Raw genomic sequence first — 21,503 nt, forward strand, 5'->3', positions numbered from 1 at the left:
CAGTGCCATCTAGCGGTGTGTAATCATTATTGCACATCCTAAATGTCCTCATTTTCTGAGTTGATTTCAGAGCACAGCAGTAAGCATCATATATACACAACTGTCAGACTTTTAAAACACACTAGTTAGTAATTTCCTAACAGAACTTTTCAGTTTCCTGTTTAAATAAACAAGAGGTTAATAATACTTGTTTCTCAATAATAATAATAACAAATATATATTGAATGCTAATTTTGTACGAAGCACTGTGGGAAGTGCTTTATGTGTATTATCTCTTTCAATTCCTACAATAACACTTTAATTGGGAGACTCTTAGTGTCCCCATTGCTGGTAAGAGAAGCCCAAAAGAACCCAGGATTTTGTTCCCTTCTGCCCATGATTGTGTGTGATGGAGCCAGGAAGACAAGACGAGGCCAGAGGGCACCGTAGGCATGGAAAGACTTGGTCTTGAGTATGAAGACACAGATCTTAAGAAGAGCCATATGATCAGAAATGTGGCTTAAAATTATTTCTGACTTGTAGGAAAGAAAGAAATGGAGATGGACAGGCAGGCAGTGGGAAGTTGATGAGCCTATTGTAGTCCAAGTAGACAGTGGTATTTTTACATAGGTGGGTGGTAGTATGCAGAAAAAAACTGCAATCATGTGCCATGTTATTCCACTTATTTTCCAGGGATTGGCCCCATCACAAGGGTATCATAATCCCATTTTGAACCTGGTGTCTGGATGTAACAGTGTATCATAACCTCTGAGGGATTGGTCTGAGTGGTTTCGTGAAACTGTGTCCCCACCAGACTATTAGCTCCCCGAGGCAGCAGCCACATGTGTATTGTTTGCTTTTGAACCCCCAGGACCTACTATGGTGTCTTTCACACAATTATGAAAACTAGTTTTATTTAAATCATTTGTAACTACCTATTCTTACAATTATCCAGAACTAATACTTCGTTTTCCTTATATTGAGATCTTGAATGTGTAGGGACACAAATATGGAGCATAGTTATTTATTAACAACTTTCATATGATTTCTAGGTATTTTATTGCTTCACAACAATAAGCAATTATTATTTCCTATGCAACATGCCCTATTCCAAGTGTTTTCCTGGCAGTATCTCATTTAATCTTCACTGTCATCATCTGAAGGGCAGTTGTTATTATCGGTTCCATTTTTCTAAGGTGAAAGATCAGAGAAGTTAAGTCACTCCACTGATGATACATCATGGATTCAAACCAATACCTGTGCAATTCTTCACAACTGTGTCTTACTGCTCTTTTAGAAATCAAATAAATCCGTAGGAAACCCTGCTTCACTGTTGAGTCACTTCTTTGTCATTTTCTCACTTAGTCAACAGATATTGATTGAGCTCCCTTGTTGTGTAAAACACTGTGACGGATAGAGATATGAACAGTTACCACACACAGTCCCTCCCTGCGTTGGGGCACATGCCATACAGAAACGAGGCAACCAGTCGCGCCACGAGTGTTCCCTAAATGTTGTTGTGAGGAAGAACGGGGTTCCAAGGTGGCACACAGGAGAAGTGGGAACACTGGAGAGGGAGGATCCAGAAAGCTATCCTTGGGGAAGTGGGGTTGACGCTAAGTTATGATAAAGGAGACATAGATGAGAAATAAGCAGAGGCCAGATTTGAAAAATGAAATGACAACTTGCAAGGCATGTTGGGATTACAAAATAATGGGAAGTTATTACAGGACTTTAAGCAGTTTACAAGTGACTTGTCAGATTTGCAATGCAGAAATACCAACCCTGGCTGCTGTGTGTAGAAAACATTGAAGTGGGTGAAGAACCAAGAGAGAGAACTGACTCAGTTAACCTGGAAGAGCTTCCAATAGCATTGGGTGAAGGAGTTGGGTGGTGGCCATCAGGGTCCATGGCAATGGAGGAACTAAAGTGATATTGAATGGAATTCGTGGGTCTTGGACATTGACAGGATCCAGGGATGAGATCCAGATTCCAGTTGGGGGAGGGGCAGGGAGAGGCGGTGCCATTCACCAAAGATGGGAACCCCAGGGATCCAGTTTGGCCCTTTTGAATGTAGGCTGTGCAAGCTGAGGCTGAAGTATGTAAGGGGCCAACAGGTGGGCATGTTGGACACTCCCGTGGGCATGTATAATAATGGTCACTCCTGTAGACCTGTATGACTCCATTCCTGGCAATCCCAGGAGAATTCCCTAGCCTTCAGAGGCTTACAGGAGAGACAGGGGCATCCAGGTTCCTTCTGTCCCCCAGCAGCTATCTCCATGGCTGATAGCACCCCTTCACTGGGTGCCAGTTTACAGTCTCTGCTCCCCTCCTTGAGGCCTGTTCCACATGATCCACAGCCAAGGGCCAGGAGCCTGCTTCTCAGAGTAACCTGGGCACAGAGACCAGCCAGGACGACAAGCCAGATCTCACTGTCATTGTCCTTTTTTCATCCTGCACCCAGATATTCCCCCAAGGATCAGATCTAGAGGATTTGTAGATCAAATATGTAAGGAATCCCAGATATTCCACTAGGTAATTAAAATAAACCAGTTCTCTTTATAAATGTTATTTCTCTGGTTGTGCCTTGCTTGAAAATCGAATAAACGATGCTAAGAAATACAAATAATTGCCTTGTTTAATATTTTCGATATACAGAAAAGATTGCATATTTGGGATCAAATCAGAATTTTTCCAAATATAATAAATCAGATTTTTTTCAAATTTAATAAATATTAAAGTATTTCAGTTGGTAAATGGTTTCTATTACAAACTACCTCCAACGTTCCTTGCGGTTAAGCCCGGTCTCTTCCCTTCCTAACATAAAACATTATTTTAAGTAATTATTAAAAGCAACTGTAAACATCCAAGTGAAGGACACGGTGAAAGCTCTATAAAACTAACAGCTTTAAGATTTGCATAATCCACTTACCTCTTTGGTTTCAAATGCATATAAAGTTAGTTTTAAGAGCCAAACTTGGTTTTGGGGGTTTTTTGGTAATATTTATTTATTTATTTATTTATTGCATTACAATTCTTAATACACCATTATATCATAATTTATCATATCTCTGATTATATATAAGGTATGTTGACACCAAATTCACATCTTCATACATGTATTTTGTATTGTGATGAGGGTCTCCTTTCACCATCCATCCTACTCCCCTTCTTTTTCCCTTTCCCTCCCACCACTATTCCCTATCTAGACCTAATCTAAACTTTGGGGTTTTGTTTTAACTTATGCCTATTTTGGTAGTCAGGAGGTCTGGCCCTGGTTCTTCTAAACCTCAAAGTTCTACAGTTAAACCCAGCCTGGGAGAAAAGAATCTGACTTCAAGAGACTTTCTTTGTTGGTAATAAAGTCCTGCTGTAAAAAAACAAGAAATCACAAAATCTGTGTAGAGAAACAAAAGGAAAAGAGGATACAACAAAAAACATCTCACAGGACAACACCAGGCACCCATGGGGGCCACTCAATAGATGTCAGTTTTGTTTTTTTTAAAATATAGTATCAGGCGGGCCTGCGACCCACCGGCAGAAGAGGAGCAGCGGCCTGCTGAGAGGCAGAGCCGCCCCCTCCCCCTGCACCGGCAAGGTAGACGGAACTGTGACCACCCACAGAACAGGCCCAGCGGCCTGCTGAGGGGCAGAGCCGCCCCCCACCCCCCGCGCCTGCCAGGTAGGCGGAACTGTGACCACCGACAGAAAAGGCCCAGTGGCCCGCGGAGGGGCAGAGCTGCCAACCACTCCTGCAAGGTAGGCGGGCCTGCGACCCACCGGCAGAACAGGCGCAGCGGCCTGCTGAGAGGCAGAGCCACCCCCTCCCCCCGCGCCTGGAAGGTAGACGGAACTGTGACCACCAACAGAACAGGCCAGACCTGCAACCGGCAGACAGAACAGGCCCAGTGGCCTGAGGAAGGGTATAGCCGCGCCCCCCCCCCGCGCCTGCAAGGTAGGCGGACCTGCGACCCACCGGCAGAACAGCCCCAGAGGCCTGCAGAGGGGCAGTGCCGCTGCCTGCACCTGCAAAGTAGGCAGAACTGCGACCACCGACAGAACAAGCCTAGCGGCCCGCAGAGGGACAGAGCCGCCGCCCATGCCTCCAAGGTAGGCGGACCTGCTACCGACCGGCAGAGCAGGCCCAGCGGCCTGCCGGCGTGGTAGGCACATTGCCCCAATTGGAGGAGGGGCAGAGCCACGGCCCGTGCCTGCGAGGGAGACTTTGCAACTATATAAGACCAATATAAATATATAGGGGGAAAATTCAATAGCACAACAGTTTCACCAAGTAGAAAGGAACGCGAACAGTATGAAGAGACAAGGAAAGAAAGGACCACAAGCAATGCAGGTCAACTCAACGTTAGAAGAGGTAATAGCTGCAGCAGATGGAATGTCAGATAAAGAATTCAGGATATACATGCTTCAGATGATCTGGAGTCTCAAGGAAGACATCAGACAGCAAAATCAGACAATGAAAGATCACTTCAACAATGAATTACATAAACAAATCCAAGAAGCAAAAGATCAACTATACATGGAGATAGAGGTTATAAAAAACAAACAGAAATCCTAGAAATGCAGGAAGCAATAAACCAAATTAAAAACTCAATTGAGAATACTACCAGCAGAGTAGAACACTTAGAAGATAGAACATCAGACAATGAAGATAAAGTATTTCAACTGGAAAAGAACATAGACAGCTCAGCAAGACTGTTAAGAAACCATGAGCAGAACATCCAAGAAATATGGGATAACATCAAGAGACCAAATTTAAGAGTCATTGGGATACAGGAAGGGACAGAGTTTCAAACCAAAGGAATGAGCAATCTATTCAATGAAATAATACGAGAAAACTTCCCAGACTTGAAGAATGAGAAAGAATCCCAAATCCTAGAAGCCTACAGGACGCCGAATGTGCAAAATCATAAGAGACCCACACCTAGACACATTATAATGAAGATGCCCAACATACAGAATAAGGAGAGAATTTTAAAAGCTACAAGAGAAAGGAAGCAGATTACATTTAGGGGTAAGCCAATCAGGATAACAGCTGATCTTTCAACACAGACTCTGAAAGCTAGAAGATCCTGGAATAACATATTTCAAACACTGAAAGAAAATGGGTTCCAACCAAGAATTGTGTTTCCAGCGAAATTAAGCTTCAGGATGGAAGATGAAATTAAAACCTTCCACGATAAACAAAAGTTAAAAGAATTTGCAGCTAGAAAACCATCTCTTCAAAACATCCTTGGCAAAACATTACAGGAAGAGGAAATGGAAAATAACAATGAAAACCAACAGTGGGAGGTAGGACAGTAAAGGGGGGAAAAATAATCAAAGAGGAAAACAAACCATGTTTAGTAACAGAAATAAACAAATATGGCTGGAAGAACAACCCATATCTCAATAATAACCCTAAATGTTAATGGCTTAAACTCACCAATTAAGAGACACAGGCTAGTAGAATGGATCACAAAACAAGACCCAACAATATGCTGCCTACAGGAGACGCATTTGATAGGAAAAGACATACATAGGCTGAAGGTGAAAGGTTGGGAAAAATCATATCACTCATATGGACTTCGGAAACAAGCAGGTGTGTCCATACTCATATCAAATAAAATAGATTTCAAGCCCAAGTTAATCAAAAGGGATAAAGAGGGACACTACATACTGCTCAAGGGAACCATACACCAACAAGACATAACAATCATAAATATATATGCCCCAAACAATGGTGCAGCTATGTTCATCAAACAAACTCTTCTCAAGTTCAAGAGTCTAATAGACCACCATACAATAATCATGGGAGACTTCAACACACCTCTCTCACCACTGGACAGATCTTCCAAACAAAAGTTGAATAAGGAAACTATAGAACTCAATAACACAATTAATAACCTAGACTTAATTGACATATATAGAATATACTACCCAACATCAAGCAGTTACACTTTTTTCTCAGCAGCACATGGATCCTTCTCAAAAATAGATCACATATTATGTCACAGGGCAACTCTTAGACAATATAAAGGAGTAGAGATAATACCATGCATCTTATCTGATCATAATGGAATGAAACTGAAAATCAACGATGAAAGTAGGAAGGAAAAAGCATACATCACTTGGAGAATGAACAATGGGTTACTGAGTGATCAGTGGGTTATAGAAGACATCAAGGAGGAAATTAAAAAATTCTTAGAGATAAATGAAAACACAGACACAACATATCGGAATCTATGGGACACACTGAAAGCAGTTCTAAGAGGAAAATTCATTGCGTGGAGTTCATTCCTTAAAAAAAGAAAAAACCAACAAATAAATGATCTCATACTTCATCTCAAAATCCTAGAAAAAGAAGAGCAAAACAACAGCAAAGAAGTAGAAGGCAAGAAATAATGAAAATCAGAGCTGAAATTAATGAAATCAAAACAAAAGAAACAATTGAAAAAATTGACAAAACTAAAAGTTGGTTCTTTGAAAAAGTAAACAAAATCGACAGACCCTTAGCCATGCTAGCAAAGAGAAGAAGAGAGAGAACTCAAATTACTAACATACGGGATGAAAAAGGCAATATCACAACAGACACTTCAGAAATACAGAAGATAATCAAAAATTATTTTGAATCCTTATACTCCAATACATTAGAAGATAGTGAAGACATAGATAAATTTCTTAAGTCATATGATCTGCCCAGATTGAGTCAGGAGGATATAGACAACCTAAACAGACCAATATCAATTGAGGAAATAGAAGAAACCATCAAAAGACTACCAACTAAGAAAAGCCCAGATGGGTATACAGCAGAGTTTTACAAAACCTTTAAAGAGGAACTAATACCAATACTTTTCAAGCTACTTCAGGAAATAGAAAAAGAGGGAGAACTTCCAAATTCATTCTACGAAGCCAACATCACCCTGATACCTAAACCAGACAAAGACACTTCAAAGAAAGAAAACTACAGACCAATATCTCTAATGAACCTAGATGCAAAAATCCTCAATAAAATTCTGGCAAATCAGATACAAAAACATATCAAAAAAATTGTGCACCATAATCAAGTAGGATTCATCCCTGGGATGCAAGGCTGGTTCAATATACGGAAATCAATAAATGTTATTCACCACATCAATAGACTTAAAAATAAGAACCATATGATCATCTCGATAGATGCGGAAAAAGCATTCGACAAAGTACAGCATCCCTTTATGTTCAAAACTCTAGAAAAACTAGGGATAACAGGAACATACCTCAATATTGTAAAAGCAATCTATGCTAAGCCTCAGGCTAGCATCATTCTGAATGGAGAAAAACTGAAGGCATTCCCTCTAAAATCTGGAACAAGACAGGGATGCCCTCTCTCACCACTTCTGTTCAACATAGTTCTCGAAACACTGGCCAGAGCAATTAGACAGACGAAAGAAATTAAAGGCATCAAAATAGGAAAAGAAGAACTTAAATTATCACTATTTGCTGATGACATGATTCTATACCTAGCAGACCCAAAAGGGTCTACAAAGAAACTATTAGAGCTAATAAATGAATTCAGCAAAGTGGCAGGATATAAAATCAACACTCATAAATCAAAGGCATTCCTTTATATCAGCGACAAATCCTCTGAAATGGAAATGAGGACAACAACTCCATTCACAATATCTTCAAAAAAAATAAAATACTTGGGAATCAACCTAACAAAAGAGGTGAAAGACTTATACAATGAAAACTACAGAACCCTAAAGAGAGAAATAGAAGAAGATCTTAGAAGATGGAAAAATATACCCTGTTCATGGATAGGCAGAACCAACATCATCAAAATGGCGATATTACCAAAAGTTCTCTATAGGTTTAATGCAATGCCAATCAAAATCCCAATGGCATTTCTTGTAGAAATAGAGAAAGCAATCATGAAATTCATATGGAAAAATAAAAGACCCAGAATAGCAAAAACAATGCTAAGCAGGAAGTGTGAATCAGGCGGTATAGCGATACCAGACTTCAAACTATACTACAGAGCAATAGTAACAAAAACAGCATGGTACTGGTACCAAAACAGGCGGGTGGACCAATGGTACAGAATAGAGGACACAGAAACCAATCCACAAAACTACAACTATCTTATATTTGATAAAGGGGCTAAAAGCATGCAATGGAGGAAGGATAGCATCTTCAACAAATGGTGCTGGGAAAACTGGAAATCCATATGCAACAAAATGAAACTGAATCCCTTTCTCTCGCCATGCACAAAAGTTAATTCAAAATGGATCAAAGAGCTTGATATCAAATCAGAGACACGGCATCTGATAGAACAAAAAGTTGGCTACAATCTACATACTGTGGGGTCGGGCTCCAAATTCCTCAATAGGACACCCATAGCACAAAAGTTAATAACTAGAATCAACAAATGGGACTTACTCAAACTAAAAAGTTTTTCTCAGCTAAAGAAACAATAAGAGAGGTAAATAGAGAGCCTACATCCTGGGAACAAATCTTTACTCCTCACACTTCAGATAGAGCCCTAATATCCAGAGTATACAAAGAACTCAAAAAATTAGACAATAAGAGAACAAACAACCCAATCAACAAATGGGCCAAGGACCTGAACAGACACTTCTCAGAGGAGGACATACAATCAATCAACAAGTACATGAAAAAATGCTCACCATCTCTAGCTGTCAGAAAAATGCAAATCAAAACCACCCTAAGATACCATCTCACTCCAGTTAGATTGGCAGCCATTATGAAGTCAAACAACAACAAGTGCTGGCGAGGATGTGGGGAAAAGGGTACACTTGTACATTGCTGGTGGGACTGCAAATTGGTGCAGCCAATTTGGAAAGCAGTATGGAGATTTCTTGGAAAGCTGGGAATGGAGCCACCATTTGACCCAGCTATTCCCCTTCTCGGTCTATTCCCTAAAGACCTAAAAAGAGCATGCTACAGGGACACTGCTACATCGATGTTCATAGCAGCACAATTCACAATAGCAAGACTGTGGAACCAACCTAGATGCCCTTCAATAGATGAATGGATAAAAAAAATGTGGCATTTATACACAATGGAGTATTACTCTGCATTAAAAAATGACAAAATCATAGAATTTACAGGGAAATGGATGGCATTAGAGCAGATTATGCTAAGTGAAGCTAGCCAATCCCTAAAAAACAAATGCCAAATGTCTTCTTTGATATAAGGAGAGTAACTAAGAATAGAGTAGGGTCGAAGAGCATGAGAAGAAGATTAACATTAAACAGGGATGAGAGGTGGGAGGGAAAGGGAGAGAGAAGGGAAATTGCATGGAAATGGAAGGAGACCCTCAGAGTTATACAAAAGTACATACAAGAGGAAGTGAGGGGAAAGGGAAAAATAATACAAGGGGGACAAATGAATGTCAGTAGAGGGGGCAGAGAGAGAAGAGGGGAGGGGAGGGGAGGGGAGGGGGGATAGTAGAGGATAGGAAAGGCAGCAGAACACAACAGACACTAGTATGGCAATGTGTAAATCAATGGATGTGTAACTGATGTGATTCTGCAATCTGTATATGGGGTAAAAATGGGAGCTCATAACCCACTTGAATCAAAGTGTGAAATATGATATATCAAGAACTATGTAATGTTTTGAACAACCAACAATAAAAAATTAAAAAAATAAAAATAAAATAAAATATAGTATCACGGTGAGCAAAAAGGTAGGAGATAAAAACTAGGGAATTGTTGGAGAAAAAAAACTTATGTGGCTTACACATTCCTCAAGGACTGAAATGTGAATACATTTCATTGAGAAAAGACAAAATATTTATTTTCATATGCAAAAGTGTAATGAAAAGTGAACCTAAAACTTGGTAAAGATGTGGAGGAACTGGAGTGGAACACTCATACACTGCTTAAGGGAATATGGACCAGTAAAACTACTGTGGAAAACACTTAAAAATTTCTTTGAAATTAAATATATATCTACTATACCACCCCACCTTCTCATTTCTCACTATTTACAAAGAGAAATGGAAGCATGTGTCTATCAAAAGGCTTGGACATGGTCATAGCAACTCTATTCATCCCAACCAAAAACTGGATCACTCAACTGTCCATCCATAAGTGACTCCATGATCAAGTGGTGATATATATTGTAATCCCAGTGGCTCCGGAGGCTGAGGTAGGAAGATCGCAAGTTCAAAGCCAGCCTCAGCAACTTAGCAAGACCTTGAGCAACTTAGCAAGACACTGTCTCAAAATAAAAATAAAAAGGCCTTAGGATGTGACTCAGTGGTTAAGCACCTCTGAGTTCAATCCCTGCTACAAAACAAAACAAAACAAAAATGAGAAATCCATATAATGAAAAACCACTCAGCAATGAAAAGGAGCCAACTACTGATATTTGAAGCAACACAGATGAATCTCAAAGTAGTTACACTAAGTAAAAGCATCCAGATGAAAAACTAGTACATACTATATGATTCCAGCTTTTTTAAATTCTGGAAAATTGTGACAAGAAGCAAGCAGATCAGAGGTTGTCTACCTGCTAGAAATGGATTACGGGGGAGCCCAGAGAAAGTGTTGAGGTGGCATACATATTCATTGTCTTTGTGGTGGTGATGGTTTCTGGGATGTCATAAAAAATACTTCAGGGCAAATGAGAAGAAACAGAAACAGATTTCTTGAATACCCTAATGAAAGTAACCATGAATCAAGCTAGATTATCTAGTCAACGATGGAACGGAGAAACTGCTTGTTCTTGACCAGGTTAGCAAGTGATCTCTTCATTCTGTTGCTGCACAGCATAAATAACTTGTCTTTTTCCCCTTGTTGTCCTACATACCTTAACTTTCCTTTGTTTTCTTATTTCAAACTACATACTACTAGAAATATATATAATAAATGAAGACATTTTAAATACTCAAATGTACTTTGTCTATCCTTCAGCAACTAGAATGTAGATGCTGGTCTTTTCTTTTTGAGAGTCACTGTGTATGTGAAAATGCTTTAGATCAATAGACTTGGATTTGAATGCCAACTTTGCCCTTGACTGGCCTTGCACCATTGCACCTGTCAGTCAACTTCCCTGATGCTCAGTCTTTTTGCATACAACATGAGGATAATAGCTACATTTCAGGGGTTACTGTGAGGACTAGAAATAAATATCTACTTCAGTCTTTGGTAAACCATTTGCTTGCTGCAAAATATTGTACCTCCAGTCTTAGAGATCACACAGTATGTACATTTATTTGTGTCCACTCCTACAACAGCGGGACACATGTGAAGAGCCTAGAGAAACCAGAGCAGATGGACATATAAAGTAACGTATTTCCTTTCCATGCACTTTGGGCTAATGTGTTAACTCTGTTTTAATTGTAGTGCACCTGGTGGACATTTGGAATGTCATAGAAGCATTGCGGGAAAATGCTCTGAACAACCTGGACCCAAACATAGAGCTCAATGTGGCCCGCCTGGAGGCTGTGCTCTCCACCATTTTTTACCAGCTTAACAAACGGATGCCAACCACTCACCAAATCCATGTGGAGCAGTCCATCAGCCTCCTGCTCAACTTCCTGCTTGCAGCCTTTGATCCGTAAGCTCCATCTGACTGTCACTTGCTCTCTACATGCTTGGTTTGCATTTCTATTTGTTCTTTCCTTGGTTATTTTCCTCAAAATGCTTTTCCAGGTTAACTATCTCTTTTCCCTTCATCAGATGCTTATGTCAATAAAGACTCCACGTGATTGACAGAAACTTTAAAGGCTGCAGAAAAGACTAGAGAGTAATATAGTGCCATAGGAATGTGAGGACAATTGTGTTTTATGAGCTGACCTTTATTTAACTCATCCCACGCTACCTCGCAGCTATGGACGCTCATGAGAGTGTGGCATGATGGCATTCCTGTGGAGAGATTTAATGAAGCGCGAAGTAGGAAGATGTTTTTAACTCTCTTCTTCGCAAATTGTCTAAGACAGTGTTTCTGAGGTGTCATGATAAGACTCCAGAGTAGATGGGAAAGAAACTGCAAAGACTTTCTTGACTAGCTCTGGTCAAAGTAACCATGACTTGCATTAAATGGACTGGTCAATTATGTGGCACCATAAAACGGTGCATGCTGTTCACAGACCACCGTTGAAAGTCAGCCTCATTATTGTATAATTTCCCCTCATAGAATCGGGGAATTTCAGAGCTGGCTGACATCTTAAAGACTGTTCATCCAGATCTCTCATTTTACAGATGAAGGAACTGAAGCACAAAGAGATTGTCACTTACCCAGTGTCTCGCAGCATGTTAGTGGCAGAGTGGGGACTTAAGTATTCAGCTAAGGTTTCTTTTCCAAGGCGTACGTGACAGCCTCTTGAAATGTGGAAACTCCACTGAATTACATTATCGGCCCTAGATTTCAAAAGGGCTTTTTTGTCATTGTGACCAAGTCTCGACAGAGCATCACTACCTCCACTTTCATGACTTGTTTTGAATATTAAAAAGGGAAATTGCTAACCTGACCTTTTAGCACATTTTAAGACATTCAGAAGGTTTTGTTTAGTCTCCTTGTCTGGTCAATGCTTGGGAGCATTCACCCTAGTAGTGGCAATATTCCAGTCAGGATAATGTCATTATGCTACTCACCAGCTGTCACTTTGCAAGCTAGAGTAGTAACAGAATTGTCCCTGCTTGGTTTTACCAGCATACATTATTGTCACCATGATGGTTATATTCTAAAGTTGAAGTAAGCAGTTTTAAAATGAGCAGTCCAGCTTGGTAGACTCCTTGCTTCATCTGTGCAGACTTCAGTACTAGATGTTCCGCTCTGGCCTAATTGCTATGGTAACTGAGTGGGGAGGCAGGTAGAAAGGGCTGTGATTCCACATGACAAGCAGCAGAAGAGAACCAGGCCTTGGAGTCTCTACAACAGCGTTTCTGTCCTGGCCTCTTAAAAGAATGTGGCAGCTCTCAGACTTGCCATTAAAGACTACATGGGACCTACTTGTTTTACTTGTGTATTGATCACCTTTCTATCAATGTGACAAAATATCTGAGATAGTCAATTAATAAAGAGGAAAGATTTTTTTTTTTACTCCTGGTTTCAGAGGTCCATACTAGGCCCCAATGCTTTTGGACCTGTGGTGATGCAGTACATCATAGTGGATGCATGTGGCAGAGGAATACTATTCACCTCATGATGACTGGGAAGCAGAGAGAGAGAAGAGGAGGCTGGGGTCCCAATATCCCCATCATAGGCACATCCCTGTTATAGTTTGAATATGAGGTATTCCCCCAAAAGCTCATATGTTAGACAATGAAGGATTGTTCAAAGGTGAAATGACTAGATTATGATAGCTATAAACTAGTAGGTGGATTAATCCATTTAATGGATTAATAATTTAAAAGGACTACTGAGTGGTAACTGTAGGCAGGTGGGATGTGGCTAGAAAAGCAGGTCATTGGGGATATGCCCTTGGGGATTGTACTTTGTCCCTACCTCACACCCCCATCCACCACCACAACCATCCCTCTCTCCTTCTTGGCTTTCAAGAGTTAGGCACACATTCTTCTACCATAATGTTCTGCTTCATCTTAGGCCTAGAGTAGTGGAGTCCACTGACCAAAAACTGAACCTCTGAAACCATAAGCCCAAAATAAACTTTCCTCTTTCAACTTATTCTTGTCAGGTATGTTGGCCATAGTGACAAAAAACTAACACCTCCAATGACCTAACTGACTTCCACTAGGCCACACCTTTTAAAGGTTCCAATATCTTCCAATAATGCCACAATTTGATAACCAAGCCTTTACCATTTGGACCTTTGGAGAACACTTAAGATCCAAACCATAACAAAATGTAACAATGGAAAATATAAAAAATGAAATATAATCTACCACAATAAGTTCTGAATTATTGCTGAAAGACTCACAGAGAATCCAAGTTAAGTAATAGTTTGTGCCCACTTCATAAATACAGAATCCAGGCCAGGTTGGTAAGGGGGCAGTATTCTGTGAAATCTATGGGACTCCAACTAAAAGAGTTAGATGTTTTACTCTTATTTAGAAATATTGATTGGATCATTATAAAATACAGTCATACATGTTCCATAAGTAGCCCCACTGATCGTATAGCTGAATCATTTCAAGACTGAGGGATGCTAAATTTAAGGCCTGTCTTAAGGTAAGGAGCAATTCAGAATATTCAGAAAAAAATGTTGTTTTTTTTGTTTTGTTTTTTTACCTATTTTCTTACTGATAGGAAGGCCCTTAATGTGTATTTCCCTAATCTCAATTGTAGATTTAGAAACACAACCACATTGAGAAGTTTCATTGCAGAGATTTTTAGACACATCCACAAAGAAATTCAAGTCTGCAGACACTTCTGCCATCTCTCCCTTAGCAGAGCAAATGCATGTAGGCAGTTCTACTTGTGCTCAAATTTTCCATTTGATTGCTTTTGAAATTATAATGTGAAATGTAAGCCATTAAAACATACAACTAATGGGAAATGTAACTTAGAAGTGAATGTAACCAGAGAACCTTAGGAATAAAATCTGTGTTCAACTCTATTTCTCAGAACAGTGAACTTCTGTTCGCCCAAATGAGCTCTAGTATGGAAACCTGAAGTCACTTCCTACCACCTATCACAGAGCCCAAGTGTTTAAGACAAACTTCTCTATTTTGGCAAATATGAATGAGTCTGATACTAGTAAAACAAAGATGGGCTGTTGTTGATGTAGAATCACTAAAACATTTAGAAAATCTATCCTATTTGCTACTTGGACATATTTAAAAAACAAAATTTTTTTCAAAATGAAAAATAGAGATGTTTTAAGAATCTGTACCCTAAAGAGATAATGTTTTAAAAGGAAAGACAAAATAGCAATTTAAACTTACGAAGACTAAGAACTCACATTCAAAGAAACTTGCTCATGCTTTTGGCAGTGTCTTAAAATTCATCAGACTCAGCCAGCTGGACTCTAAAATAATGATCAAAGCCCACTTCACATAGAGGTATCCCTGGAAACCAGATTCACCTTCCTACAACTGTAGTTCCCCAAGAATAGCACTTCCTACACCCCCAAAAAATCTGGACCTCACTTCTCATACAAGGATGCTTCCTGCAGATAATCATGTTTTGTAGCTGTAAGGTTTCTCTGTTGTTTGGCCTAGTAGGACTCTTAGAAGACAGGGTACAGAGCAGCATGTGTAGGATACTTGCACAATGTTAGGAGATAGCGTTTTCTGAATCTAAAAGATATTTGTTCCTCCTGACTTTCCTTCTAATAATGGCCACTTCCCTAGGAGTGGAGGTCACCCAGGGAGCAATTAAACCAACTTCTAGGCAGATGCTTCCCACAACCATTAGCCATCTTTCGAGGGCATCTAGGGAAGTGGATGGATATGCCTGGGAAGGATGAGAAAAGAGGTGACAGAAGATGAAAATGGGATGAAAAGAGAATATATTAGGAAATATATTTATTAGAGCTTGGGCCAATCTCTTCCTCTTCTGTCTTTCCTCTGTGTACCCCCAAAACCGGCCAGTCACCTTCCCTTCTTTCCTGGCGGGAGCCGTCCATCTGTGGCACTCTTCTTCAGAATCCTCTAACAAACTGACAACATCCTTTGCTCACACCTCTTGGCCATGTCCCAGTGGGGGAAATAAATCTCTTTAAAATGTTCTAAAGATCTTTACTGCTGCTGTTATCATTTTTTTTTAGGAAATGAAGAATACCTCAAAAGAAAAACAATAGGGCCCAAACTTACAAGATGAAAATAATTCTTAAAAGTCTGAAATGTGAAACCTTTTGGAAATGTGGTCACAAACTCTGATGCTCTGTGGAGCCCTTTGTCTCTCATGGTCAAATTGATCACCCTCCCCCAGGTCCCACCCACTGTTCCTTGTACAAGTTTCTACTGTCCTCTTACAGCACATGTCTGACCGTTTTCAGGATGGGACGATGGCTTATTCTTTTATGCACACCGTTCCTGAGACCATGTCTCCAGTTCAGGAACAAACTGATGGGTGAAAATCAAAGAATAACCTTTTATCTTAGCTCTCATTACACTAATTTTTTAAAATTCTTTTTTCAAGATTAAGTTCTCCTTAATCTCTAGTATAATTACCCAAACCAGTGAGTCCTGGTCACCCATATTTTCATGGTTACTAATATGGGTGTTTTATATATATATAACAGCAGAATGCATTACAATTCATATTACACATATAGAGCACAAAGTTTTCATATCTCTAGTTGTATACAAAGTATATTCACACCAATTCGTGTCTTCATACATGTACTTTGGATAATGATGTCCATCACATTCCACCATCATTTCTAACCCCATGCCCCCACCCTTCCTCTCCCACCCCTCTGCCCTATCTAGAGTTCGTCTGTTCCTCTCAGGCACCCCATCCCTACCCCACTATGAATCTGCCTCCTTATATCAGAGAAAACATTTGGCATTTGGTTTTTGGAGATTGGCTAACTTCACTTATCATTACCTTCTCCAACGCCATCCATTTACCTGCAAATGCTATGATTTTATTCTCTTTTGCTTTTACAAGTAGCAATGGATTTCTCTTCTTTGGTTCCTACTTTCCTGGGAAACACTAACAACTTTCATCTTGACTTAGTCTTACTTCAACACAATAGGACCTCTCTCTCTTCTTAGGTCAATTTCTCATAGATCATGTGGCAGAGGCCTTGTTTTTAGCAAATATAATTTCTACTTATTTTCAGTCACTCAGAAATCATAGTATGTCAGTAATATGTCTTAAAGGTAATAATGATTTTCTTATTTGCAAGGGTCAAGTTGTATTTTAATGCCAATTCTTTAATAATAATAATAATAGTTATGATAGCTAAGAAGTACTCAACATTTACCATGTGCCAGCAATCTTACTAATTTAGCACTATATTATTATAATGTTCCAGGGTGAGGAGGTGATGAAGCCAAGACATAAAGAGATTAAATAATTTGCAGATCATACAGCTTCATACTGCATGAGATGAATGGGAAAAAAGATCATTTTGTTTCAGGAATTGGTTTTAATTCATCTCTAATATGCTTTTCTTTAATTTTTGAAATATGAGAATGAATACACTTTTTTCTCCCAGCCTTTTCTTGGCTTATTACAGAATATTAGTATTATTCTCACATTCATAACCTTTCCAGTTTGAGGTATTTAGACATATTTGACAGAACGTTATGTAAAGGAAATATCTGCACTTAACAAATCTTTATGTTGTAACACGAGAATCAGTTTTTTGACAACTACCCAGAACAACAAATCCTTCATATGATGTATGTAGAGAATACAAAATCCTGGCATTTTCCCTTCTGTGTGACATATCACACCTTGCTGAGCCATGTAAACAGCCATTCTCACTGCTGAGCCCCCTACACCAGGAAAGGGACCATGGCACTATTTCAAATGCAGAGGTATGAAATGATCTTGAAACTCTGCCAAATTTCTACTGCCCTTTAAATTTTAAGAAATTTCTCAATATTTAATGTAAGAAGCACTACAAAACACACGGCCATTTCTCTGTGTGCCAACAAAACATATCGTAGATGTATAGCACCAAAGGAAAAAGAGAAGAGTTACATACAACCAAATGTCCTTCTTTTCTGTTATCTCTATGGCTAAAACTAGGTATTTAAAAGTGTTTACTTGGCTTGATGTTTTTTTTCTTAGCACATCTTAAATTCAAGGTGTCTGTTTCAGACGTTTTTCCCACAGCCTGTCAGCAAATGGAGGGTGAAACCTCTTCTTATTCATCTGTTTATCCCCAACTTCTGGAACAATGCCAATAAATATTTAGTGAGCGACTAAGTGATTGATCTCTATGAGCAAAATAATTCCCAGATAAAGAAATGTGTCATGTTGGGGAGGCACAGGGGAGGAAGCAATTCTCAATTAATTAAGTCACCAAAGTGTGTGAGAAAGAGCAATTTGAGTGCTGTGCATCTGCTTATCAAAAATGCTTACCAAATGTTTTTGTCAAATATGTTGGTAAAAGAAGAGCTTCTGATTTTAGTACTCTTATAAAGAAATAATTTCTTCAGTCTGTTCAAGGAAGCATGAGTCAGAATTCAGCTTTTCCTTTGAGGATGAAAAAAAAAATATCATGGTGTTCTGTTGCTTCAAATAGGAAACTCTCTTGGCAATTTGTAGAAAATGTACTGTTCTGAGGTCAGCCTAACTTCCCAGGCCTATCAGTATCTATTTGCTGCTTTCATTTCTTGTCAAAAGCAAATTTTCCCTTCCAGGCAACTTTCCACTAAAAATAACATATTAGTTGATAAAACTCAGTTTGTCTCTTGGTCAGGTAATGGAAAACCCAGCCCAGAGTAAAGCAGTTACTTTTTATTATGATGAGTCAAACTTTAAGCCATGTTTTCCTGAGATACTCTACAACTCACCATATATATTTTAGCCACAGGGTAAGTGCTTTCCTCTTTCCATTTTCAATCAGTTGTGCCCTGGGAGAACTGGCAATTATCTAGACTACAACAACAAACTGTGAAGAGAAATACAAGAGTTAAAGAATCATCATTTTTATGAAGGAATTTCAGTTTGTACCTTTGATAATTTGCTTAGATTAACCTAATTCTTTGAAATAACTTGTTGGGTAGTCATTAAATACCAATGGAATAATTTAATTGGATATTTTTGGATATCAAGCTAGAATAGGAAAGTTTGCCCAAGAAAAAGTTCTGGGATCATTGGTTTAAAACCAGAATGAATTCCCTTATGTCAAAAGACAGTAATGGAAAAAAGGAATAAAGCATGCATTGTGCCCTCCATCTGCATTGAAAGGGAAAAACCTTAGAATCAGTAAAATTTTGTTTTATTTTTCAGATAAAATTATTTTAATAAAAATGATCTGCTAATCCTAATTTATTTTTTAAGCTCTTACCGTGCCTTCTACACTGCTACAGAAATCAATTGCCCTAGCAGCTTTAATTCACGAAGAAAAGCCTGTGTGGACAAGTCTTTGATTACTGACTCCTAAGTCTGCAACTCCTAACGCATACACTATGGTGCCTGTGGCACTCTCAAACTATGAGGTGACAATCAGAACCCCTTGTAAAATTGAAGGTGTGCTCTCACAGTTTTTCATAAGAGTATAGCCTTTTGTTGTGTTGTTCCTGGTGTTGCCTGCTCCCAGGTTGTTTGACCTGGGCACTAGTGACAATCTAAGTGTCATCTCCTCAGCAGGCCTCCTCAGGACTGCTTCCTGAGTTATGGCAGATTGCCAGCATCCCATAAGGGGCAGTGGACTATTTTAGTCCGGGGCATTCAGACTCCTTTTGGAACAATATGCTACTATTTTGCTGCTTTGCATAAGACTCTTGGGAACTTCCTGTTATCCATCTTCATGAGTCTGTCTTTCCATTCTCAGACCCCTAAAAGATTTCACTGACTGTTCATAAATCAAACCAGGGTCCAACTAATGACAATCTCTGGTGAACATAACTCTCACGGTCTCCATGTGTGGTATACCAACTTCTCTCTATTCCTTGATGCGTCCTGCATCAATACCAATTCCTTTTTCACAACAAAATTAGGGACTCTGGTCCTGATGTAGCCTGGTCCCAAGCAATGGCCTTTGGTATAGAACTTATTCAAGGCCTTTAGAAAAATTTTTCCTCTTCATTTCTCCATTCTATTATATCCACTGAAAATGTGCTTTAAGAAACAAACCAGAAAAAAAAAAATCCCATTTGCATTTAGGTCTCTGGTGCCCCTGGGGTGAGCAAGATCTGAACTCAACCAGTGTTGATGCTTACCAGGATCTAAATCCCTGCAACTCTATCCCCCACCCTGTAGTCCTTCTTCCTGACAGGGGTCACATTTGCAGTCTGGCACAGTAGCTTGCATAACAATAGATTCCAGTGGCCTAATTTCATCCTTGAGTTCCTGCAAAACTCATTCAGCTGCCCTCCACTCAGTGATTTATCTGGATTTATTGTGTCAATTTGGCAGAATAGTTCTGTTACAACCATTGTTGGATTTAATATGATTGGTCTTCCATTTCTAGGAAAAAGACAGGACTGGTGATCTCCCTCTGATTTTCCTCATTAAAAACTAAGGTTTAAGAATTCACTCGTGAGTTATTTGGAGAACTCTCTGTTCCAGTGTCTTCGGTACTCAATCCTCTCCCTTGAGCTAAACTGTTCTCTCTGAATCATTAAAAGGAAATTGTATTGCTCTTGAAATCTCACATGTAATGCTCCTGAAATTCTTAGCATTTTGAAGACTCCTTTTTTGCTGTATTATTCCTAATCTTCTGTACTTGGTGGATTTTCCCATTTTTGTTTGAACCATGGTCTCACTTAGAAGCTATTTCCTGAAGTAAAATGTTTGTCCTTGCAATTGAGAACCAGGGGACATAAAATAATTTTGAATAAGATGGCTTTTACAGAATTGTCACATTTTTATTACAGCTACGTGGTCTGAAATTACTGAACAACTTAATGAATGGACATTCAAAATTCTAGGGTTGTTGTCTATCATAATGATTAATATCCATTCATTAATATAAAAATTTTAATTAATTGCTAATTCTGTATGAAATAAAAATGTGGGCACTGGGAATTTAACTAGTTCATAAGAATCATCTCTTCCTCCAAGAATCTTGATATGATAGGCATGACATGATAGGTAAGACTAAAGGTGGAGTGATCCTCTCCCCATCCAAGAGAAAAGCTGGGTGAATGATGGTGCTGATCAACATCCTGAAGAGTGGGTGGAAGGATCCTCGGTAGACCACAGTTAGAGGGCCAGGGGCCAGGAGTCATTGAACAGTGTCTGTGGTATGCCCTGTAACAACAGAAATCATGGCTGGCTTCGGAGACTGGAGGAAACAATGAGGTTTGCCATGAGAAAAAGTTACAACTTCATCGTGTAAAGAAAAGGACGCAACAAGAATTTTAAACAATTTTAAATAACATGGTTAAATTTGTAATATGGGTGTACAAGTAGAAAGATTGTTCTGGAGTTTATTACAGTGTTAAAGGAAGAACTAATGGAAGCAATGACCATGAAAATGGGCAGAAGGGAATGGACCCAATATATATATTTAAGAGGTGTATTTGAGTGCCTCAAACATTTGTTCAGGATGTTGGTGAATTCAGGAAGAGCAAGAAATCAAATGTGACTCCTGCTCCAGGATCAATTTTGGGGTATCAAGGTTCATAGTGGTTCTAACAACTAGAAGAAGGGTGTTAGAGAAAAAGCAGTTAGTTTTTACGGAAGGTTTATTGTGAGAGGGCTCTGTAAAGATACCGAGTTCTAATTAGAACATACCTGATTTGGCAGGTGGTATACTAGTAGAAATTTCCAATAAATAACTACATAAATCTGGTACTCGGGCTTAAAAGTAGCTTTGCAGAGTTACTAGCATGGCATTCTATTAGTATCTGCATTCTGGCTAGCTGTATTTCAGGTACTGTGTTAAGAAAGACAGCAACAAAGATGGATAGCAAATGACCCTTCTTAAGTCTAGGAAAAAAGACACAATCATTTAGTACCTCTTATTCTTTAACTATATA

The 21,503-nt window shown here is 39.2% G+C and overlaps 1 protein-coding gene across 17 annotated transcripts in view; it reads left to right on the forward strand.

The window, feature by feature from the left end:
• Dtna (dystrobrevin alpha) overlaps positions 1 to 21,503 on the forward strand; it is a 359,640-nt gene that overhangs the window by 251,229 nt on the left and 86,908 nt on the right. For all 17 annotated transcript variants that reach the window (XM_058573947.1, XM_058573944.1, XM_058573946.1 and 14 more), the window contains one exon: positions 11,331 to 11,544. In XM_058573947.1, coding sequence (XP_058429930.1) covers positions 11,331 to 11,544 — 214 coding nt within the window. The remainder of the gene's footprint in view (positions 1 to 11,330; positions 11,545 to 21,503) is intronic.

This window comes from Marmota monax, unplaced genomic scaffold (assembly GCF_021218885.2).
Source record: "Marmota monax isolate L192 unplaced genomic scaffold, Marmota_monax_Labrador192_F-V1.1 WCK01_AAM20220418_F8-fsc00031, whole genome shotgun sequence".
In the NCBI taxonomy this organism is placed as follows: domain Eukaryota; kingdom Metazoa; phylum Chordata; class Mammalia; order Rodentia; family Sciuridae; genus Marmota; species Marmota monax.